At 36.7% G+C, this 20,393-nt stretch overlaps 1 protein-coding gene across 3 annotated transcripts in view; it reads left to right on the forward strand.

Annotated features, from left to right (window-relative positions):
* RBM25 (RNA binding motif protein 25) overlaps positions 1–20,393 on the forward strand; it is a 52,028-nt gene that overhangs the window by 10,642 nt on the left and 20,993 nt on the right. For all 3 annotated transcript variants that reach the window (XM_049897847.1, XM_049897845.1, XM_049897846.1), the window contains 8 exons: positions 3,452–3,501; positions 5,346–5,513; positions 6,688–6,745; positions 7,253–7,413; positions 13,904–14,089; positions 15,633–15,686; positions 15,921–16,004; positions 19,397–19,683. In XM_049897847.1, the coding sequence (XP_049753804.1) occupies positions 3,452–3,501; positions 5,346–5,513; positions 6,688–6,745; positions 7,253–7,413; positions 13,904–14,089; positions 15,633–15,686; positions 15,921–16,004; positions 19,397–19,683 (1,048 nt within the window). The remainder of the gene's footprint in view (positions 1–3,451; positions 3,502–5,345; positions 5,514–6,687; positions 6,746–7,252; positions 7,414–13,903; positions 14,090–15,632; positions 15,687–15,920; positions 16,005–19,396; positions 19,684–20,393) is intronic.

Below are 20,393 nucleotides of genomic sequence, written 5' to 3' on the forward strand. Positions count from 1 at the left end.
CCACATAACAATTACTGAATTTTGGACAGTAAATTAGCTTCTCTGTAGTAGATTGTAAAGGAATTTGTATTGGAATGTGGATTGAGGAAAATAATGTTATCAGAAAATTAGTCGTCAGCCATCATGCTATAGAGTTGTTGTTTTTAGGTGCCCTCAAGGCAGTTTCAACTCATAGTGACCCCATGTGACAGAATAGAACTTCTCCATTGGAAACCCTGGTGGTGTAGTGGTTAAACGCTGTGGCCGTTAACCAAAAGGTCAGCAGTTCAGATCTATGAGGTACTCCTTGGAAACTCTATGGGGCACTTTTACTCTGTCCTGTAGGGTTGCTATGAGTTGGAATTGACTTGTTGGCAAATGGTTTTTTTTTAAAAACAGGGTTTTCTGGGCTGTAATCATTGTGGGAGCAGATTACCGCGTCTTCTGTAGAGCCACTGGGTGGGTTCAAACTACCATCCTTTCAGTTAGCAGTTGAGTGCTTAATAATTTACTTTCTATTTCTTTGTGAAGAAATTTGAGTGGGAGTGAAGATTAGTCACTTTTTCAGAGTCAGGGAAGTTAACAATGGAAAGTCAGTGTCTTCATTTCCTTGACAGTAGATTGGATTTATAGAAAGATTTTAAATTCCTTTAACTTTTTAAAGAAGAAGTTCTAAATGGAACATTTTCTAAGGAACTCTATACCAAATTACAAATGGAAGTAGAAGGTAACTAGGGCATGTTTTTGGTAAGGCTACTCCTTCTGTCTCTTTTAAGATGGGTCAGCAGACCCTAAAACCAGATTTTCAGTATTTCTTGCTGTATGTTTGGCTGATGCCATACTAATTGTGGGTGTTTGTTCACAGAATGGAACATTGTTATAATTCTTGTTCCATTAGTAATGGTGTAAGTTATTATTTCCGTTTAGGGAAACGTACTTATACAATAAATCACTCTCTGGTTGCAGGTTAATAGCCACCTGCATTCTGTGTGCAGCATCAGTAACTTTAAAAAGGTGATGAATGAAGTAATATTCTGAATTAGTGGAATTCAAAACTGCAATACTTTGTGTATAATTTTTTCATCTTGCCTATATAATGCAGTTAAGTGAGCACTGAGATACATGTAGTAATCACATTATGTATTAAGTTAGAAAATAAATATGAAAGAGTCATTTTTCCTTAAAAGATAATAAGTGCATATAGACAAAAAGAGCCTACCCTCCCCCGCCAATTCCTTGGTTCTCTTCCCCAGAAACAGCCTTTCTTAACAGTTTCTAGTGTGTAACTCTCCGGAGATGTGCTATGCCCATCCCACCATGTTTGCTTATGTTTCCTCTCTCCCCACTTCCTTTTTTTTAAATATACAAATGGTAGCATACTGTTCAAACTTTGTGTACTTCACTTTTTTCACTTTAGGTAGATCTTTTCGGTGAGTAGCGATACATTTTTCAGTTGCATGAAATTATTTTATGTTGGGGTAGGAAACATAGTATTAAATTATTGGTGAGTGTAAAAAGGAAGAAAAAATTGCAGTATGCCTGTTTCTGAATGTTTTCTTTAATAGAAAGTTTACCTGTGGGAGAGGTGTCACACACATTACAGTTGGTGTTTTGCAAAGTTAGGGTGGGAAATTTAGATACAAGTTGATTAGAGTTTTGAGCATCCACTGTACTTAAGTGCTCACTTAAGTTATCTCAGTCAACCTCACAGGAATTACCTTCCTGGAATTAAGGAAACTGACAAAGCTGGGTTTGAAGAGCTTGCCTAAGGTTGTATAACTAAAAATGATAGAATGAAGAAATGAACCCAAGTTTGATTCTGAAGTCTGTTTTTCTGTTTTGTACAGTTTTCTGTAAACTTAAGGAGAGGAATCTTAATTTTTTTTTAACCTTTTATAAATCATTTTGAAAAAGTGAAATTTTTGAAAATACATTATATTCATCAAAGGAATAGTGTTAAATATAAGAATTTACTGTCAGTCTTTGATAATTATCTTGATGCTAAATTGAACTGAAGGATGATTTTACAACTTTGGGATCTATTTAGAAATATTTTATAAGAAACTTTAGAAAAGTAGACAAATCTCTGATTTTGCCTTCATTGGAAGCCTTTTCTTAGCTCTCAAATTATAAGGTTTTTTTTTTTTTTTAATTCCTTGAAGGACTATCAGTATAACAATTGATTAGTAAACCCTGTATTTGAAAACAAAAATATAAATGCAGATACCACTAAGTTGTCAATAGTAAGTAACCTACTGACAGCTCTTAAATGCTTAGAATGAGTTATTCATAGCAGCAGATACTTAGAGATTGGTTTCCTCTTGACAATGGTTGGCATTACTCAACTCGTTTTTTGCATAATTTTTGTTTTCTGTTGAAGAGCCAGGAATAGCAAGATTCTTCTTAGGTTTCCAGATTAATTTCTTATTTGACACTTGTTTTTTTACTTTCAAAGCATTCATTAATATCATTGGTCACCCATAGTGAATCTATATTTGCGAAGGTGCTGGTTTAGAGGATCTGCTGATCCAGATGAACCTGAACTGGTAAACCATCCAGAGTTTTGTACTCCTTAACAAGTGAATGGAAACCCTGCTGGCATAGCGGTTCAGAGCTATGGCTGCTAACCAACGAGGTTGGCAGTTTGAATCCACCAGGTGCTCCTTGAAAACCCTATGGGGTTGCTATGAGTCAGAATCAGCTCGACAGTAAGAGGTTTGTTGTTTTTTTTTTTTTTTTTTTGTAACAACTAGATGGTGCCCAGCTACCACCACTGACTGTTGTGACAGGGATCACAATAGAGGGTCCTGGACAAAACCAGAGAAAAACAGAACAAAATTTTAACTCAGAAAAGAAGACCAGACTTACTGGCCTGCCAGAGACTGGAGAGACCCTGAGAATATGGCCCCAATACTCTTTTAACTCAGTAATGAGGCCACATCTGTGGTTCATCTTTTAGCCGAAGATTAGACCGGCCCATAAAACAAAATGAGGCTAAAGGGGCACACCAGACCAGGGGCAAGGACTAGAAGGTAGAATGGGACAGGAAAGCTGGTAACGAGGAGCTCAAGGTTGGAAAGGGAGAGTGTTGACCTGTCATGGGGTTGTTAACGAATGTCACAAAACAATATGTGTACTAATTGTTTAATGAGAAGCTAGTTCTGTAAACCTTCATCTAAAGTACAGTAAAAAAAAAAAAAAAAAAGTGACATGCAGAATTTTGTGTTCCTTAAGGCAAAAACTATGCACGTGTAGTAGCCTGTTTGCTTTCAGAATTTTTTTATTGTATGTAAATTCACAAAGATCAGCCTGATAATGCATTGCTTTTGATTCATCAGTGTCTTATTTTCATTAGCTCTACATTCCTATTTATATTAACATGCATAAAGATACTGTATGGCTTATAACTGTTACAGAATATGGTCGTATGTAACGGTATTCGTAAGACTCATATCCCTTTCTCCCCCCTTAGGAACTCCAATGATTCCTGTACCAATGAGCATTATGGCTCCTGCTCCAACTGTAAGTATAATTTTAAGAAGGAATTAGGAGATAAGATAGTAGTAGTGCTTTTAAAGCTGAGAAACTTGATAACTTAGGTGAATTATAAGTGTTTAAAAGAATGACAGGAAGAGAATGAGAAACACCCATCTATATCATACTACTTACCTGAAATAAGTATCATATGCAGTTGCCCCATACATATGATAATAGGTAGTTTTATGATTTTCTCTTAAAATGCTCTGTAGACACTTGCCTGGGTAGCACAAACTGGTAAAGTGCTTGGTTGCTAAGCAAAAATCCACTTAAAACCCAGAAACCCAGTGCCGTGCCTCAAAAGAAAGGCCTGGTGATCTACTTCCATAAAATCAGTCATTGAAAACCCTATGGAGCACAGTTCTACTGTGATACACGTAGGGTTGCCAGGAGTTGGAATTGACTCAGTGGCAACTGGTTTGGTTTTTAGATTTAGACATTTTATGTACTTGTTACTGTAGATTTAGGACATTGGCTCTTTCATGACTGCTTCATCTTGTCTTGGTCCTGGGAGGTAGAATGATTTGTCACGTCTTCTTTCTTAAATGAAAAAAATAAAAGAATGTAGGATTGGCCCAAGCAAAAATTTTGATTTTAGGAGTATAATTGGTGTTGAGTACCTTTCTGTTCTCCCCCCCGCCACCACCTCTCATTTTTAGCCCCTCTCAAGTTATTTTCATCTTAGTTTTCCCTGTCTTCTCATATGACACCTTCAAGCTTTGTTTAGCTTTACTGAAGCCTTTGCTCTGTGGAAGTGCTCCATCATCGTCTTGAACCTTAACTCTCTGCATTTATCAAAGCTCCTGTACGCTCCAGGCATCTTGGTTAAGAAAAAGTCATACAGCTAATTGACTAAACATAAATAAACAATAACCCTCTTAGCTTGTATTTAACTCAAATTTTGTTTTTTGGAGTTAATTGTTAGAATATCAGACAGGCTTCGATTGGAGAATTCTGTGATGAGGGAGAGTAGAACTCATTACTTTCAACTGTTTTTTGATCTGTGTATTTTGGAAAAAGAGGGGAGTGTTAGTCATATTAAAAGGCAGAAGGGGACTAAATGGGCAAATAGGAATCTGCTTTGAGGCTGACCATTAACATGATGTGGCTCTGAACCCCAAGACGAGTCCAGCTTTTCTTGCTTTGGATGTCCATAGTTTGGCTATTTTATAAAACCTCCATATGACCGAACTCTTACCTCCTACTGTTTCAGGCTAGAACGCGGTGGAGTTTGGAGCAGCGCCCCCAGTTCATCACTATTTATTCAATGCTTACTGTGGGTGTTGTGCAAAATTCAGTGCCAGATACAATGATGAGTAAGACTCCAGTCTTTCCCCTGGGAAGTCAGAAGTTATAAAGAGAAAATAAAATAGGAGTATAAATAACTGATAAAAGGCAAAATGTAAGTGTGGGCAGAGTGCTGTGGAAAATATTAGAGTATTCTGCCAGAGGATTAGTAGGAATAATTGAAATTTGGTTTTATACTGATAAAGAGAGTAGAGTTGTAAAAAAAAACTTCAGGATATATTTGATAATTTGAAGTGGTTTATTTAAAAATTAGCTGAGTTTTGAGTCAAATTATTTTTATTTGCATTTTCAAGTTGCTTTTAAAGAAAGGTAGTCTAATAGTGGAAACTGTTGGGGACATGTTTTTATTAATGAAAAGTACTTTGTGCTTTAGGAGTTTTAGATGGTAAATACACAGAACCTTTAGTAATAATGTTTTATATATTTATTACTTTAAAATTGATATTTTTAGCCTAACCTTACATTAAACTTGATAGGAAATTTAATGCCAGGTAACATTTTACTGCCATTCTTCACCTTAGGTCTTAGTACCCACTGTGTCCATGGTTGGAAAACATTTGGGAGCAAGAAAGGACCATCCAGGCTTAAAGATTAAAGAAAATGATGAAAATTGTGGTCCCACTACTACAGTTTTTGTTGGCAACATTTCCGAGAAAGCCTCAGACATGCTTATAAGACAGCTCCTGGCTGTAAGTTAAACGGTTTATTTTAAAAATTTTTTTATCATAAAAATGTCAAATCTATGAAAAAGCAGAAAGAGGACCCTGAATGGTTTTTTTACTGTAACTTTTTATTTTGAAAAGATTTTAATCCTGCAGAAAAGGTGAAAGAGTATAATGAACACCCTTTCCTAGGAATCTTTGAGTGGTACAGATGGTTAAGTCCTTGATGACTAGCCGAAAGGCCGGTGACTCCAACCCAGCCAGAGTTTCTCTGGAAGACAGGCCTGGCAATGTGCTTCTGAAAGGTCATATTCTTGAAAACCCTGTGGAGCAGTTCTATGATGCACACATGGGGTTGCCATGAGTTGGAGTTGGCTTGTTGACAACTAACAACGGCAACATACTCTTTACTACTGTTTGCCATATTTACTCTCTCTCTCTCTGCGTATATGACGCATACATACACACACACACACACACACCCTTAAGCATTTTTTTTTTCCCGAATAATTTGAGAGTAAATTGTGACATTGCATTTCACCTCTGAACATTTCATGTATCTCTAAGAGCAAGAACGGTGTCCTACATAACCACAATTTTTTTGCATACCATGTCCAGCATTTTCCCATGTCATTAAAAACCCTTTATAAATATACTTATTTAAAAACAATCATAATGGAGTCATATTTACATATTTACTCTGAATTTATTAGTTTTTTTTTTTTAATCCATTCTCATTGGGCACTTGGAGCCCCTGGGCTAATGCACTTGGCTGCTACCTGAAAGATCAGCAGTTTGAGTTTACCCAGAGGTGTGTCTGAAGAAGAGCTTGCTGATCGATTTCCCCAGGATCAGCCATAGGGTTGCTATGAGTCAGACCAGTGACAACTGGTTTTTTGCTTTTGGGCACTTGTTTTTTTTATATTTTATTTTTTGTGGAATTAATAATGCTATAAAATTGCTAATTTGGAGAAAGCTGTGACAGTTTCCCACAAACAAAGAAGAATCATAATTTGTATATTTATCTTAAAATGATGCACTTTTTTTTGTATCCTAGGTTTGTGGGAATTGGGAGAATTTTAACAAACTTAGCTGCTAGTGTCGTCTTTATTTTTCCCCCCCAGTGGGAATGTAATTTTGTTTTTGAATTAGAAATTTGTTTATTTTGTTAAGTGGTTACGATTTTTTGTTTGTTTTTAAGAAATGTGGTTTGGTTTTGAGCTGGAAGAGAGTACAAGGTGCTTCTGGAAAACTTCAAGGTAGGTAATTTTTTCCTTATTTGTTGAACTAATTTTAACCGTGGTGTGCTTAAATTAGTTTTTACATGTTTTATTGTCATAGTCCTTAACCATGGAAGTTGTTCTGTTAGCGCTCTTTGTGTTCTTTCCCGTTGAAATAGCATTAAATGTCATGTGGGAAGATGTTGGCATTTTTAACATAACAACTCATGGCCAGTTGTGTGTCATCTGTACTCCATCTACTTCTTCCCAAGCGCCAGATTATTTTCTCTAAATTTTTAAGTATGTGACTCTGAAAGATAAAGGCTTTAAAAAAAAAATCCAAAATACTATTATAAGACCTTTTGGTTGTTCAGGGTGCTAATGAAAGTCAAATGCTTACCAGAGGCAATGAAGAAAAGGGGAGGAGTGGGGACTTGGATAATCCTGTATTATATAATATTTGGTCTTTAATGATCTTAATTTTCTAGAATTTTTTTTTCACTTTTCATAGTTGCATTTTCACTAATTCTTTACATCCATTGCTAGCCTTTGGATTCTGTGAGTATAAGGAGCCTGAATCTACCCTCCGTGCACTCAGGTTATTGCATGACCTGCAGATTGGAGAGAAGAAGCTGCTTGTTAAAGTCGATGCAAAGACAAAGGCACAACTTGATGAATGGAAAGCAAAGAAGAAAGCTTCTAATGGGGTATGTTTTCCATTGTGTTACATTCTCGAGGCCAGTTATGCTATTTCAGTGTAAACGCTTTCCTTACTATAAACGAATCTATATGGGGCTTCACAAGATCATCATCATCATGGTATGTGTTTGTGGCTAAAATGCAGGAGGGTGTTTTATAGTTTGTAGTGATTTTAAGTCTTTTATCTACCCACAGTGGGTGGATGACTGTTGGTTTGCTTGTTCCAGGTTGGGATGAAGGTAGTAAGGGAGGCTGGACAAGGTTAACTTGCCAGAGAAAACACTGGTACAGACTATTCCAAACAGAGCTAATTCATTAAGGCAGCTTTGTAAGTAAGTACAAAATATATTTCAACCTACACAATTTTTATTAGTTGCCCTTTTTTAGAAGTACCCGGGTTGTAAGATTAATGAAAATAAGTCTTACTACTTTCCTCAGTTGGATAGCTTTATTCGAATTATATTAAGCTAAAGTAAAGAAAAATTTGTGTGTTGTGTTGTAACATGTATACGAGTACCCCTTCTAACAAAACAAAACATAGCTAAACCCTGAACAAATTTTTCCTTGCTCTCCCATCCTGGTTTCCTTTGGTACCTCAAGCTGAACAGATCCATATTAGTGCCTTCCCCTCCCAACAAAAACAGAAATTATAAGAAAAGCAGCCTTTATTTGCTCTCTAGTTCAGATTTTCATTATCTTTCTTCAAAATAGAAACAGCTGTGTTTTTTCATTACAAAAACATTGTACGTTCTTTGTAAAAAATTCACAGAATAAACCCAAATGTAAAAAAGGAATTAAATAGTATCTGTATGTGGTACAGTGGTTAAGAGTTCAGCTGCTATCCAAAAGGTCGGCAGTTTAAATCCGCCAGCCACTACTTGGAAACCTTATGAGGCAGTTCTCTGCCCTGTAGGATCGCTATAGCCGGAATCGACTTGATGGCAGTGGATTTGGTTTTGGTGTAATCCTGTTACCATAAGCAACTATTGCGGAAATATTGGTTGCATATTTTTCTGGACATTTTTTCCCAGATAAATATAGTTTTAATGGAAATATGTGAGATTTTTTTGTTTTTCTTTCACAAAAACAGTAATGAATTCTAAAGCACTGTTTTATAAACTGTTTTGTTTTAACTTAATCCTGTCTTTCTTTGGATTTTTAATAATATTTTAACTGATTTCCCTGGATTCCCTTTACACTGACCTGACTGTTAAGAGTAACTGCCTATATTTCTAAAACATACGTATAAATTATGTTAACCTCTGCTCACGCACCTTTAATTTTGAATTAATTAAAGAATAAAGTCCCAGTTCCTAGCATGGCATTTAAGACTGGCTCCAGTCTACCTTTCTATTTCTAGTTTGCCCCTACCTTCGTCACCGTGTGCTTGGCTGAAATCTCATGTTTTTGTTGCCTCTCCAAACCCCCTGTTGAAACTCTATCCTTAGAATTATAATTAAAATATCCCTTGTTTTATACCTTCATTGACCATACCCTTGGTACTTCTCAGGCAGAATTAAATTCTCTGTGTTCCTATATTAAGCAGGTTTTTGTTGCTATATGTCAGCTTAGCTCTGTACTATATATGGTTTGTATCTCATTCGTATATCCTCCCCTGACATTTTGTGAATACAAGGTAGAAAGGGCGATAAATCTTTTTCATCTTGTACTAGCTACAGCACTTAGCAGTGTCTTGCCCATTGCAAAATGGGATGAGCATTTATTGATAACAGTTGCAGTTATATTGCTTACCTCATAGTCTTGATTACTGTCTACATAGCTTTATAAGTAAATAATAATAAAAAATTCCTGTGAACTGTAAATTATACCTCAAATGAGAATTGTTGCCTGTCACATCACTAAAATCTTAAAAAAACTGCAACAAGAATTTTCAGATTTTCCTTGCTGTGATAGCTGAATTATTATTTAAAATAAAGCATACATTCAATATCTTCAAAGGTTTTGGTCTAATTTCCCTTTGATCCACTGTTTTACTATGTTTAATTATTAGCTTGTGAGGTGGTTTAATTTGTAGCATTTGCAAATGGTGTACTAAGATCTCTGAACATGAAGTAAATCACCATACACATTTATATAAACAAGGAAATGTACGGTTGAGTGACTTCGGATTTCATTTGTAATCACCACTAGCCAGAGGAACCCCATTTTAAACTTGCTTCTTCAAGAATGGAATTAAATCTCAAAATAAAAAAAAGGGAATTGAAGTCATCTCCAATAAAAACGTATTGAACAGTTATTTCAGATAAAATGGAATTAAAACAAACAACAGGCATCACTTCTATTTTTCCAGTTATATGTATACTGCTGGATGTACTTGGCATGGTGCCCAAAATTACTTGAAGTCACAGGACAAACAGAATGTCAGTTGTACTCGATGCTATGGTTTAAAGGAAAAAGGTTGAGCCATTCTATCTGGTATAAATTTATTTTCCCCACTAAGCATTTATAATTACAGTCATTCATTGCTTAATATCCATGATATGTCCTGTGAAATAGGATGTTAGGAGATTTGGACTTCATGTGACCACTATATTATATACAGATAGTCCCTGGCTTATGGGCAAAGGTAGGGGGGTGCATGGAGAGGTGGCCATGAGGACCGGGTGGGGAGCAGGTATGTGGGTGTTGGGGGTGCATGGCTGGCGGTAGCGGCCCTGGCTGCTGCCTGTGGCTGCTTCCTGGTCATGTGCAGCAGCCACTTGGAAGCCTGTGAGCACCCTGGGCCCTACGGCAGGAGCAGAGGACCAGTGGCAGGCGCTGCTGCCCTATGCTGGAAGTGAACGGCTTCACGGCTATTGGGTGGGTGAATGAAGCCAGGAGGGGAGGAAGGAGGAGGAGGAATGGAGGAAGAGGCACTCTGGGGATTGGGCTGGACCCTGGAGGCCCCACTGCTTGTTCATTCTGGGGATTTGGGGTCTTTAAAACAATTAAAAACCAAAAACCCATCGCTATCGAGTTGATTTCGATTTGTAGTGACCCTATAGGACGCAGGAGAACTGGACCCATAGAGTTTCCAAGGAGTGCCTGGTGAATATGCACTGCCAGTGTTCTGGTTAGCAGCCGTAGCTCTTAACCACTATGCCACCAGGGTTTCCTTAAAACCATTAGGGGGAAATAATAAACAAAAGGAGAGCTGCTTTTCCCTTAAAAAAAAATAAAATAAAACCTTTATGGAATTACACACATATGCAGCCCAAACGAATGTTATGGCAGCACATGATTGTATGTTGTAGAGTGCAGATTTGCCATGGTTTTTTTAAGCTCAGACATGAGAAGTTGAGGGTGCTTGTTTATTGTCAATTTCTTAGAGAAATTTAAAAGTAGTGATGTGGATAATAGAGCGAGACATTGAGAAATTGGTATGAGTTACTTTATTCAGGCATTTTCCTCTGATACCCAGGCAGAAAGAAAACACAACTAGTTGTATAGTTCTCTTTGACTAAAAGAGAAAGACAAATTTGTCTAGAAAGAGAGAGCCATTTTTCCTGACCTAGAGTTTCAAGAGGAATTCTGTACATTGTATAAGATGCCTTATCAAACAGCCTGGTTAAGATTTTGCAGAATTAGTAGAAGCAATTTTTTTTTTTTGCCATTTCTTGTTGACCTTCACTAAAACTATTGTCACTTGCGGCCACCATGTCAGTCTAGCCCACGTCTTACTGGTTTCTGGATGTCCTGCAGCAGCAGTATAAGAATAGCTATATCTGCCAGATTGTCATAAGTACTGGCTGTTAAGCACACGTTCAGGAATGAAATCTGACTAGTGTTTCAAGTACAGATAACTCTCTGGAAGAGAACCGCACACATTAAGTTCTGATAGAGGACAGAGGTTCACAGTTTTGCCTGAAAATTAGTCTGATGCAGTCTGAGTTTTCTGAAAAAGGTGTGGATTTACCGAAGTTAGTTCTCAGGGAGGTTCTTGTTTTGGAATCTAGAAGTCAGTGCCAACGACTGAGCGTAGCAGAGCAATTTTATGACTTTATGGGTAGTAGCTTTACTGTTGACGAGCCATAGCTTGGTGGTTTTAATTCCTCTGAAAAGAGCCAAATAATCGTGCCACTTAAACATCCCAGATATTCAGTTGATTTCTATGAATCTCTTATACTGCTAAATCCTTTACCTTTTTGCCCGCCAGTATTATTGAATATGTTTCCTGGTTTCTGAAGTGGAAGAAGAAACTGGAAATCTAGAAGTAGTTTATGGCTAAGGAACCAGAGATAGAGCTTTAGATGAAACTTGCAAGTCTATGGAATGGTCTTTGTAACCAATAGTAACTTCTCTTTTTATATCTGATTATTTTTCTTAAATCAACAATCACCAATAAGTTAAGAAATTTGGTCTTAATAAGATTTCCTTCTAAAATTGTACATTTTCTCTGTTAAGTTAAGTAGAACTGGCTAATATTTAAATTCTGATTTAGGGTGGGAGTGATAGGGAATTTAGGGGCTACAAGTTATTATGTGAGTAGGACTCAGGATTTATAGCCCCACTTCTATCCCTGTTCTTAGAAAAGCATAGAGATGTGGAGGGCTCATGGGAAGGAATTCAGAATGTAGGGAAAATGTCAGCAACACACTGCTACTTCCTGCAAAGTTTGTAATCATAATACAGAATTTTAGGTCTCAACAACTGAGTGTTTTTGAGTTGAAATAGTGTGTCTCCTGTGTGTATCTGCGTACCTAAGGTCTTAGTGCCGAGTTTTTGGAGGGTTAATTTTTTCATTTAAATCCTGGATAGAAGCAGTGTATCACTGAAGGGGTTTTTGAGAGAGCAGCATAGATTGAAGAGTTGATTATAATATACTGTTGACTTAAAAAGGAACACATTAGCACAGTTAATTATATTTTTTATTCCTTTTAGTTTACTATATTTTTGATAAATAATTTTTACAATTTCGTTATAGTCCTTGGGTAAAATATCTCATAAGATGTCAAGTAGAAAATTGGCTGTAAGAAGATTGGATGAAGAAGCAGGTGTGAGAGAGTAAACTCTTACAGTGATTAGTTGCTTAAGAAGATGTAATGCCTTATATTGAAGTTATCTGTGTCATAACCCATCTCTTAACTTGTATTTTTAGACATTTGAGGTCAAGGTTATCTTTTTTTAATTTCGTATTTCATGTCATCTAGCAGAGCCTTGCACACAGTAGGCACTTAATAGGACTTTGTTGAGCACATGAAGAAGAAAAATCTTATTGAATAAGTATTCTTTGGAGAATGTATTCAGAATGCTGGTGGTAGAGTTATGAAGTCACTGCTAGTTTATACTGTTAAGCAGTTACAAGGTGTGAAATTCATCTTGAATAGAGTTGTATGTATTTTGACCAAGAACGCGATGTTTGTGCATACGTGCATGGTTCTTGTTTATATCTGTGAAAATGTTCACAGTATGTTTACTGAGTACACATTTTGGTGTATGCTTATATATATGGTTGTATGTGTATGTGTATATATAGTTTTAAATTACAGAGAATAAAGTGACTTTTATCAGTTCTTTTGTTTGTTGCTCCTTTGTTAGACATTTCTCTCCCCTTCCCTGTTTTTAGAAGTCAGTAGTTAATAGTAACTGTAAACTATCCAAAGTTCCGAGGTGACACTGTACACATTTGTGGTTTCAACTGCATTAATTCCTTAACCAGGGAGTTTAAAATAGTTTAAAATTAAGATAGAAACAGTTAGCACATTAGAAGCCAGTAATTTCTTTTTCACGGAGACTTAGAGTTAACAATCTAGAGTTTTCTTAGAAGATTGTTAATAAAATCCTGCAAATATTCAGTTACTTATTTGTGAGAACATTACAGCATGGATTTTTTTTTGCTATGTTAATATGCTTAGGTCATGGAGAGGACATGTAGTATTTAGAATCGATTTCTTATATGAATAGTTGTTTTTTTTTTTAAGTAGTGTTTCCATATTATAAAAATTGTAGAAAATGGAGAGGAGAGAGAAGTTATGATTTCTGCCCTTAACTTACCTGATACTTGTGTTTTTGTGTATAACAGCTGTCTAGTACTTTTTTGTTTACCCTACTTTTGTCTGTTTTATGTGGTGGCTACTGTAGTGTACATAAAATTATATTTTCCTTTTTTCACTTAATTAAATTGACAGTGTTAATGTGTATTTGCAGGAATCAGTTATTTAGTAAATATTGTTAATTTCTACAACTATTGAGCAAGACAATCTGAAAATGATAGTCATGCCATTTAATGTTTTTTACTGGTTAGGAGCCAGAATTACAGCTATCAAGGGAGAAGAGGAAAAGAAAATAATAAAGCACCAGTGCCTCAGGGAAAAACTGAATAAAAGAAATGCAACAGTTTTGTGAAGTTAAGAACAAAGCCAACTCCATATTTAATTTAATTGGAATATAGAGATGTTTAAGAGAACACATTGCTTTTCCTTTTTGTTTGTTTGCCAAAATGATTTTCATTTTCTTGTTTGATTTTTTTTCTCTTTTGAATTTGCCTTGTTGCTTAAGAATGTCAGGCCAGAGACGGTCACTAACGATGATGAAGAAGCCTTAGATGAAGAAACAAAGAGAAGAGATCAGATGATTAAAGGGGCCATTGAAGTTTTAATACGTGAATACTCAAGCGAGCTCAATGCCCCCTCACAGGAATCTGACTCTCATCCTAGGAAGAAGAAGAAGGAAAAGAAGGAGGACGTATGTGTTACTGATTTCTGACAAAACAGTCATTTCTACAGTTTATTTTTTATGGTGTCACTCTTGTGCTTTGATTACATTTCAACTTTTGAGGGGAAAACAGAAGAACTAGCATTTATAACAATATACTGTTAAGCCTAATTTGATTGTGCTTTACCAACTAGCTTATTCTCATATTTTGACCAAAATGTTTGTCTTATATGTTTGAAATGCAGTGGCATGGATTTAAATTCAGTAAAAAACTTGAGTGACAAATTTGGAGCTGAAAATAAGGGATAAAGTAAGATTTTTTTAAAAAATGGGGGTCGAGGTCATGAAGGGACTGTCCCTGTTTTGCCTTGCCCCCTAATTGTGGTTTGTCCCTTCATTATGGTTGTTCTGTCTCTGTTCTGAGCATATCTCCCTGGAGGATTTCACTTATTCTTTGTCAGCGGTCTTTCCTGTAGAAGCCGTGTCTCAGTCCTCTCCGTGTATAATGCTGTTGAGCATCTAACTGGTGGACTGTGAAGGAGGAATACACGATGAAACACTCCTCCCCGATGTACTCCCTACTTTGTCAGCCTAAGCTAATTGAACAGTAGGGAGTCCTGGTTGAAAGGAAATGTTTTTTGTTCTCTTATAGTCATTTCTTTGGATAAACTTAGGAAAATTACAGGAAGTGTTCTTTAAAAATATTGGAAACATTTTATATTCATGGGTAGTATGTACTATGAGAAAGGACTATAAAACATACGGTGATTGTCTAGGGATATTTATGATTTATATTATTATTTGGATTTTAGTGCCTTATTAGGCGATCTTCGGTTTTCTTTGTGGCCAAATTAGTTTTATTACTCGGCTTAGTTCTTCCTGATGGTCATAAAAACCCACTCAATGAAGTTCCAATCTGTTGAAAATAGTGTTAGTCTATTCAGAATCTATGGGGAAGTGCTAATCTTTTGGGGTATGTAGTCATTGAAAAAAAAATTGAGGCCTATAAGGCTGGCCTGTTAATGGAGAAAGAGAAAAATAACCGTTTCATATGAGTTGGGAGGAAGAGGTGAAAGAAATCCTGCTCTGTGATAGGAATTATGGGTAAATTTTGTTGGTATGATTGTTTCCTGTGTCCTGGAGATGATCAGGGGAAAAGTCCTGTTCCGGTGTATTGTTGTTCGCTGCGGTCAAGTCAGCCCCCTACTCATGGCAATCCCACGCACAATGGAGCAAAACATTGCCTGGTCCTGTGCCATCCCCATCATCAATTTTAAATTGGACTGTTGTGATCCGTAGGTTTACCTTGGCTGATTTTTGGAAGTAGTTCACCATGCCATTCTTCCTAGCTGTAGTGTAGTGTATTAGACCCTCCTTATTCCTTCAGAGGAAGAGGAGGTGGTGGGTGATGGGTGGGTGAAGAGGAGGCCGTAGAGAGTGAGTGAAATCTTTTTACTGTCCAGAAAATGTCACAGAAATATTGTATTGCTTAAAGTATAAACATACAGAGAGTTGTTTTGCAGAGTAGGGTGAACTCTTTTTTAAAAACAATCTTTTGTGGATTTTTCCGCAGATTTTCCGCAGATTTCCAGTGGCTCCACTGATCCCTTATCCACTCATCACTAAGGTTAGTTTACGTTGTAGGCTTTGACATTAACTGCGTTTACTGTTAGTTGCCGCATTTGTGATTCTTGTTCATCTGATCTTTTGCTGTTTGACTTCAGATTGGTAGGTTTGTTACTGTGGAAGGTCTTTATTTACCACCTTTTTCTGTAAGACCTGTACAAAATAAAAACTTTATCTCTTTGTATGGTGGCAGACTGATGTTTATGCATTTTCTCTTGTTCTGCTTGTGTTTTAGGAGGATATAAATGCTATAGAAATGGAAGAAGACAAAAGAGACCTGATATCCCGAGAGATCAGCAAATTCCGAGACACACACAAGGTAGTAGTCTTATCTTTTCCACTTGATACCAAACTAGACTTTTTACAGAATCCAAAGCAAAGAGACAAAAAGAAAATCAACCTTACATTAGAATTAATTTTAAATGCTTTTTATAGGTTTAATTGATAATTAGATAGAAACCAAGAAACGGAAGACTAATACCATATTAAAGTGGTCCTTGACGTAGCGTGCTTAGTTTTTCAGTTACTGATTGCTCAGCAGTCATCTCGCTTTAATATGAATGAAAGGTTTTTTTTTTTTTTTTAAAGGTTTCAACATAAACATCAAGGTCAGGTTTAAACCAGATTTAGGGGGGCAGCAGGATGACATACAGTGTAGTATACTTCTGGGGGCAGTTTAACTTAGGAAAACCTTTTCTTTAGAGCTAAAATTAAAATTTAAGATTATATTTGTATAGATTTAAGGTGAGAGGGGGAAATTTTAAAAAGTAGGTCAGTGGTTACCAGACTTACCAAATTTTAGATGCATGGAAGAACTGTAAATTCCCATAAAGCTAATCTATTCATTGACCCCCACCATTATGATAGAGATCATATGGTGACTAATGCAAGATGAAACTCTCAGCTTGGAAAGTAACAAGGAATAGGATGTAAGTATGAGCTTCTGTTTTTTATTATATTTATGGATGCCCCCTCAGAAAAATATGCAAAGGGGTAACTGGCTTGGAAATGGGGTATTTGTGCATAGTAAATCCCACTCACGAGTTTTGCCTATGAAAGCTTCTCTCATTGACAGTGCATCTGTGAATGTTTGCTCATTTTGAAGGTAATGCTTATGGACAGTGAAATGCAAACACTGCATGCAATAGTTTGATATCAGAGGTAATAAGATGTTACTGGTCCTTATTCATAGACTGAGCGCGGCCTTTCACTCAGTGAAATGTTAAGTGTTCACTTTTTCTTTTCAGTCAGTCTTAACGCTTTCAGAATCTCAAGTTGAAAATTCATGATAATGCTTCTAAACAATTATTATCCAGATACCTAGCCCTAGTTCACATAGTGCTTTTTTCAGAACTGAATGTATCTAAAAGCATAAGTATTACTCTCCCAAAATTAATTTTGAGAGTTAAAAAGGTAGTCTGGGGAAGTCAGTTTTTGTGAATACTTATGGTTTAATATTCAAAATCAGGATCGATCTGAGTAAGCTTGAAAATGGTATACAGTGTGTGTGTGGTTTACCCCCTTTTTGTTGTTTTTTATTTGTTAAACAAACCATGTCATGTCATTGGTAAATCATGAGGAAATCGTGTTAAAAAAAAATTAATTCAAAGATGTTTGCTTCGCAGTTTGAGAAGCTGTCAGGCATTTGACTGCCTTTCATGGGGGGAATGTTTTGAATTTCCAAAATGTCCTTCAAAAAGAAAAATTAAAAGCAAAATTCACAGTTCTTTTTATTGGGGTGGTGTGGTTAAAGGGGACATTTGGAATCCAGTAACAAAAAATGAGCTCAGTGAACCTTTGCATGTTTTGGTATGAGTTTATTAAATAACCACGGACTGTCAGGGTATCAGCGTGGCAGGGGGCGTCCATTTACAGCACGGACGAGTCTGAAGAGAGAACGAGGTAAGATTTATGATTTTTTTATCTGTCCTTTTTTCTTCATTACTTCATAATTTTCTTACATCTTTCTATAGTTGCCCCATCTCATTTTTCTCCAGGTTTTTTTGGTCTTAAATACATACTTGTATGTATACCCATATGTGCTGTATATGTAACCTTTTAGAAAACCAATTAGTACGGACCAGATTCATTCATTTTTTTCCTTTACTTAGAGCAAAACTTTTGAATTGAGGTCTGAAACAAATTATTGATTACGTAAGTAAAATTATACACTTAAGAATAAGCAAGAGTGAAAAACATAAGAATTCTGCAAATTATTATTGGGACAGCTAAAATAATCTGTAAGTATCTGTTATCTCAGAAATAAACAGATTTCTTTATAAGTGTATGACACTGAGGTAAGTTTTATGTAGTCGAGCCCCATTTTTACAGTATAAATTTTTCTGTTACATTAGAACTGTTTCAGAAATGAGATTTTGCCCCTATAGCTTTCAGGTTCTGTCCTCTTTCTACCATTTCTTTTCTCTTCCCTTTGTAATTTCAATGTATTCAGTATTGGCTTTGCCTGCATTCTACTTTGATACAGACTGGTAGAGCAGCTGAATATATTGATCTCTTATGCATTAGCTTTTCTTTCATAATTCTCTGTCAGTCCTCTGATCCATGAGCAAGAGAAAAAGTATCTTAAAAGGTAAGATTGCTTTTTAAAGTTGTTTTAAATGCTTTACATAACTGAGAAAAGAAAAAAATGAACATTTTATTGTTGCAGTTTAAATTTTCGTGACACTAAACATGGAACCGAAGGGCTAAATGTGTTTTGTTTTTCTTGTTTGGGGTATTTTTTTGTGAGTTTGTGTAGAAACCATGTGGTACACTGGTAATCTTGTCAGGGTACAAACTTGGTCTGACTTTGTTATTTGGTTTATTTGTGAACCATGTACTTGCTCTTCCTCCCAGAAACATAGCTTATAGGCAAGGTTAATCCAGTGTTGGCGAGCCATGTCCTAGCACAACATCTGTAAGTTAATACACAATCGTTGCTTCCAAGGATGGATTTATCATTGTTAATATATTTTTTATCGTCTTATAGGCATAATGGGTATAAATGTGTTGCTTTTAAAACTAAGTTAAATGAAAATATTAAGATTATGTACGTTTTTGCTTGAAGTGAGTGATTTTTAAACTTTTTGTATTTGGTGGGGTGTCTGTCTTACAATGGTGGGATAAATGTTTCCGTAGAGAATAAGGTAGATCTTGGCTTAATTCAGCTCATCTTTCTTTTGGAGGGTGGGAAAGCAAATGGCAGATTATTTCTGTTGCATTATACTGACCTGACTCTCCTCCCAACCTCCCTTTGAAATCCTCAACTAGTAAATCTATAGGTAGTGGGAAGTCTGGGGTTCTAATGAGTATCAGTAGTCCCACTGATTGACAGAAATTAACAATGGGCAGAATTAAGTTTTAGTTAAGTCCTGAGTGGTTGATTATATTTCCCAAAGTTACTGTGAATCACGACACTTCCCATGATCATTTTAGTTATTACATAGCCATTGTGTGGCCAGCTGCACTTGATACAATCTCCCAGCATCCAAGATTGGAGATTCCTTGTCTGTAGAGAACATGGTTTGCCCAAAATCTATCTAGTCTGGTGATTGCTTCAGTTTGATTTGTCATGTTAAAAAACCACAAGTATTCAGTATTAAAATACCAGTGGTTTGGTGTTTTTGTTCCCAGTATTGGGCAGTGCGCCGGGAGTAATCTGCATACTGGAACTACAGAGTTAACTCTAAAAGTGCTTTTATTGGTTTCTAGAAACTGGAAGAAGAGAAAGGCAAAAAGGAGAAAGAAAGACAGGAAATTGAGAAAGAACGGAGAGAAAGAGAGAGGGAGCGTGAAAGGGAACGAGAAAGGCGAGAACGGGAACGAGAAAGGGAAAGAGAACGTGAACGAGAAAAGGAGAAGGAACGGGAGCGGGAACGAGAACGGGATAGGGATCGTGACCGGACAAAAGAGAGAGATCGAGATCGGGAGCGGGAGAGAGATCGTGACCGAGACCGAGAAAGGAGCTCGGATCGAAATAAGGATCGGAGTCGATCAAGGTAAGGCTTTAAAGAAGTTGTTATTTCTTGATACCTTTAATAGAACCAAAAGTCATCAATTTTCTATAGGATCATTTACATTTACATAATGAGAGAATTCCCTTATTTTTTTTGCTTGCTAGCTCTCTCACACATACACACAGCACAGGTTAAAATATCAATTTTTAACTTTATGGTTAGCACACACCAACTGTCCACCCAGTGTTTGGGCAAAGACATGATTCCCTCTTGTCTCCCTGGGTTGATAGGCATTTTTTTTTTTAATTGTGCTTTAAGTGAAAGTTTACAAATCAGGTCAGTCTCTCATATAAAAATTTACATACACCTTGCTGTACACTCCTGATTGCTCTCCCTCTGATGAGATAGCACAGTACTTCCTTCCACTCTCTCTCCTCTTGTGCAGTCGGGTAGCTTCTGGCCCTCTCTGCCCTCTCATCTCCCCTCCAGACAGGAGATGCCAACAGTCTCATGTGACCACTTGATCCAAGAAGCTCATTCTTCACCAGTATCATTTTCCATGCCCTATTCCAGTCCAATCCCTGCCTGAAGAATTGGCTTTGGGAATGGTTCCTGCCCCGGGCTAACAGGAGGTCTGGGGTCCATGGCCTCTGGGGTCCCTCCCGTCCCAGTCTGACCATTAAGTCTGGTCTTTTTATGAGAATTTGGGGTGTGCATCCCACTGCTCTCCTGCTCCCTCAGGGTTTCTCTGT

This window comes from Elephas maximus, chromosome 10 (genome assembly GCF_024166365.1).
Source record: "Elephas maximus indicus isolate mEleMax1 chromosome 10, mEleMax1 primary haplotype, whole genome shotgun sequence".
NCBI classification, from domain to species: domain Eukaryota; kingdom Metazoa; phylum Chordata; class Mammalia; order Proboscidea; family Elephantidae; genus Elephas; species Elephas maximus.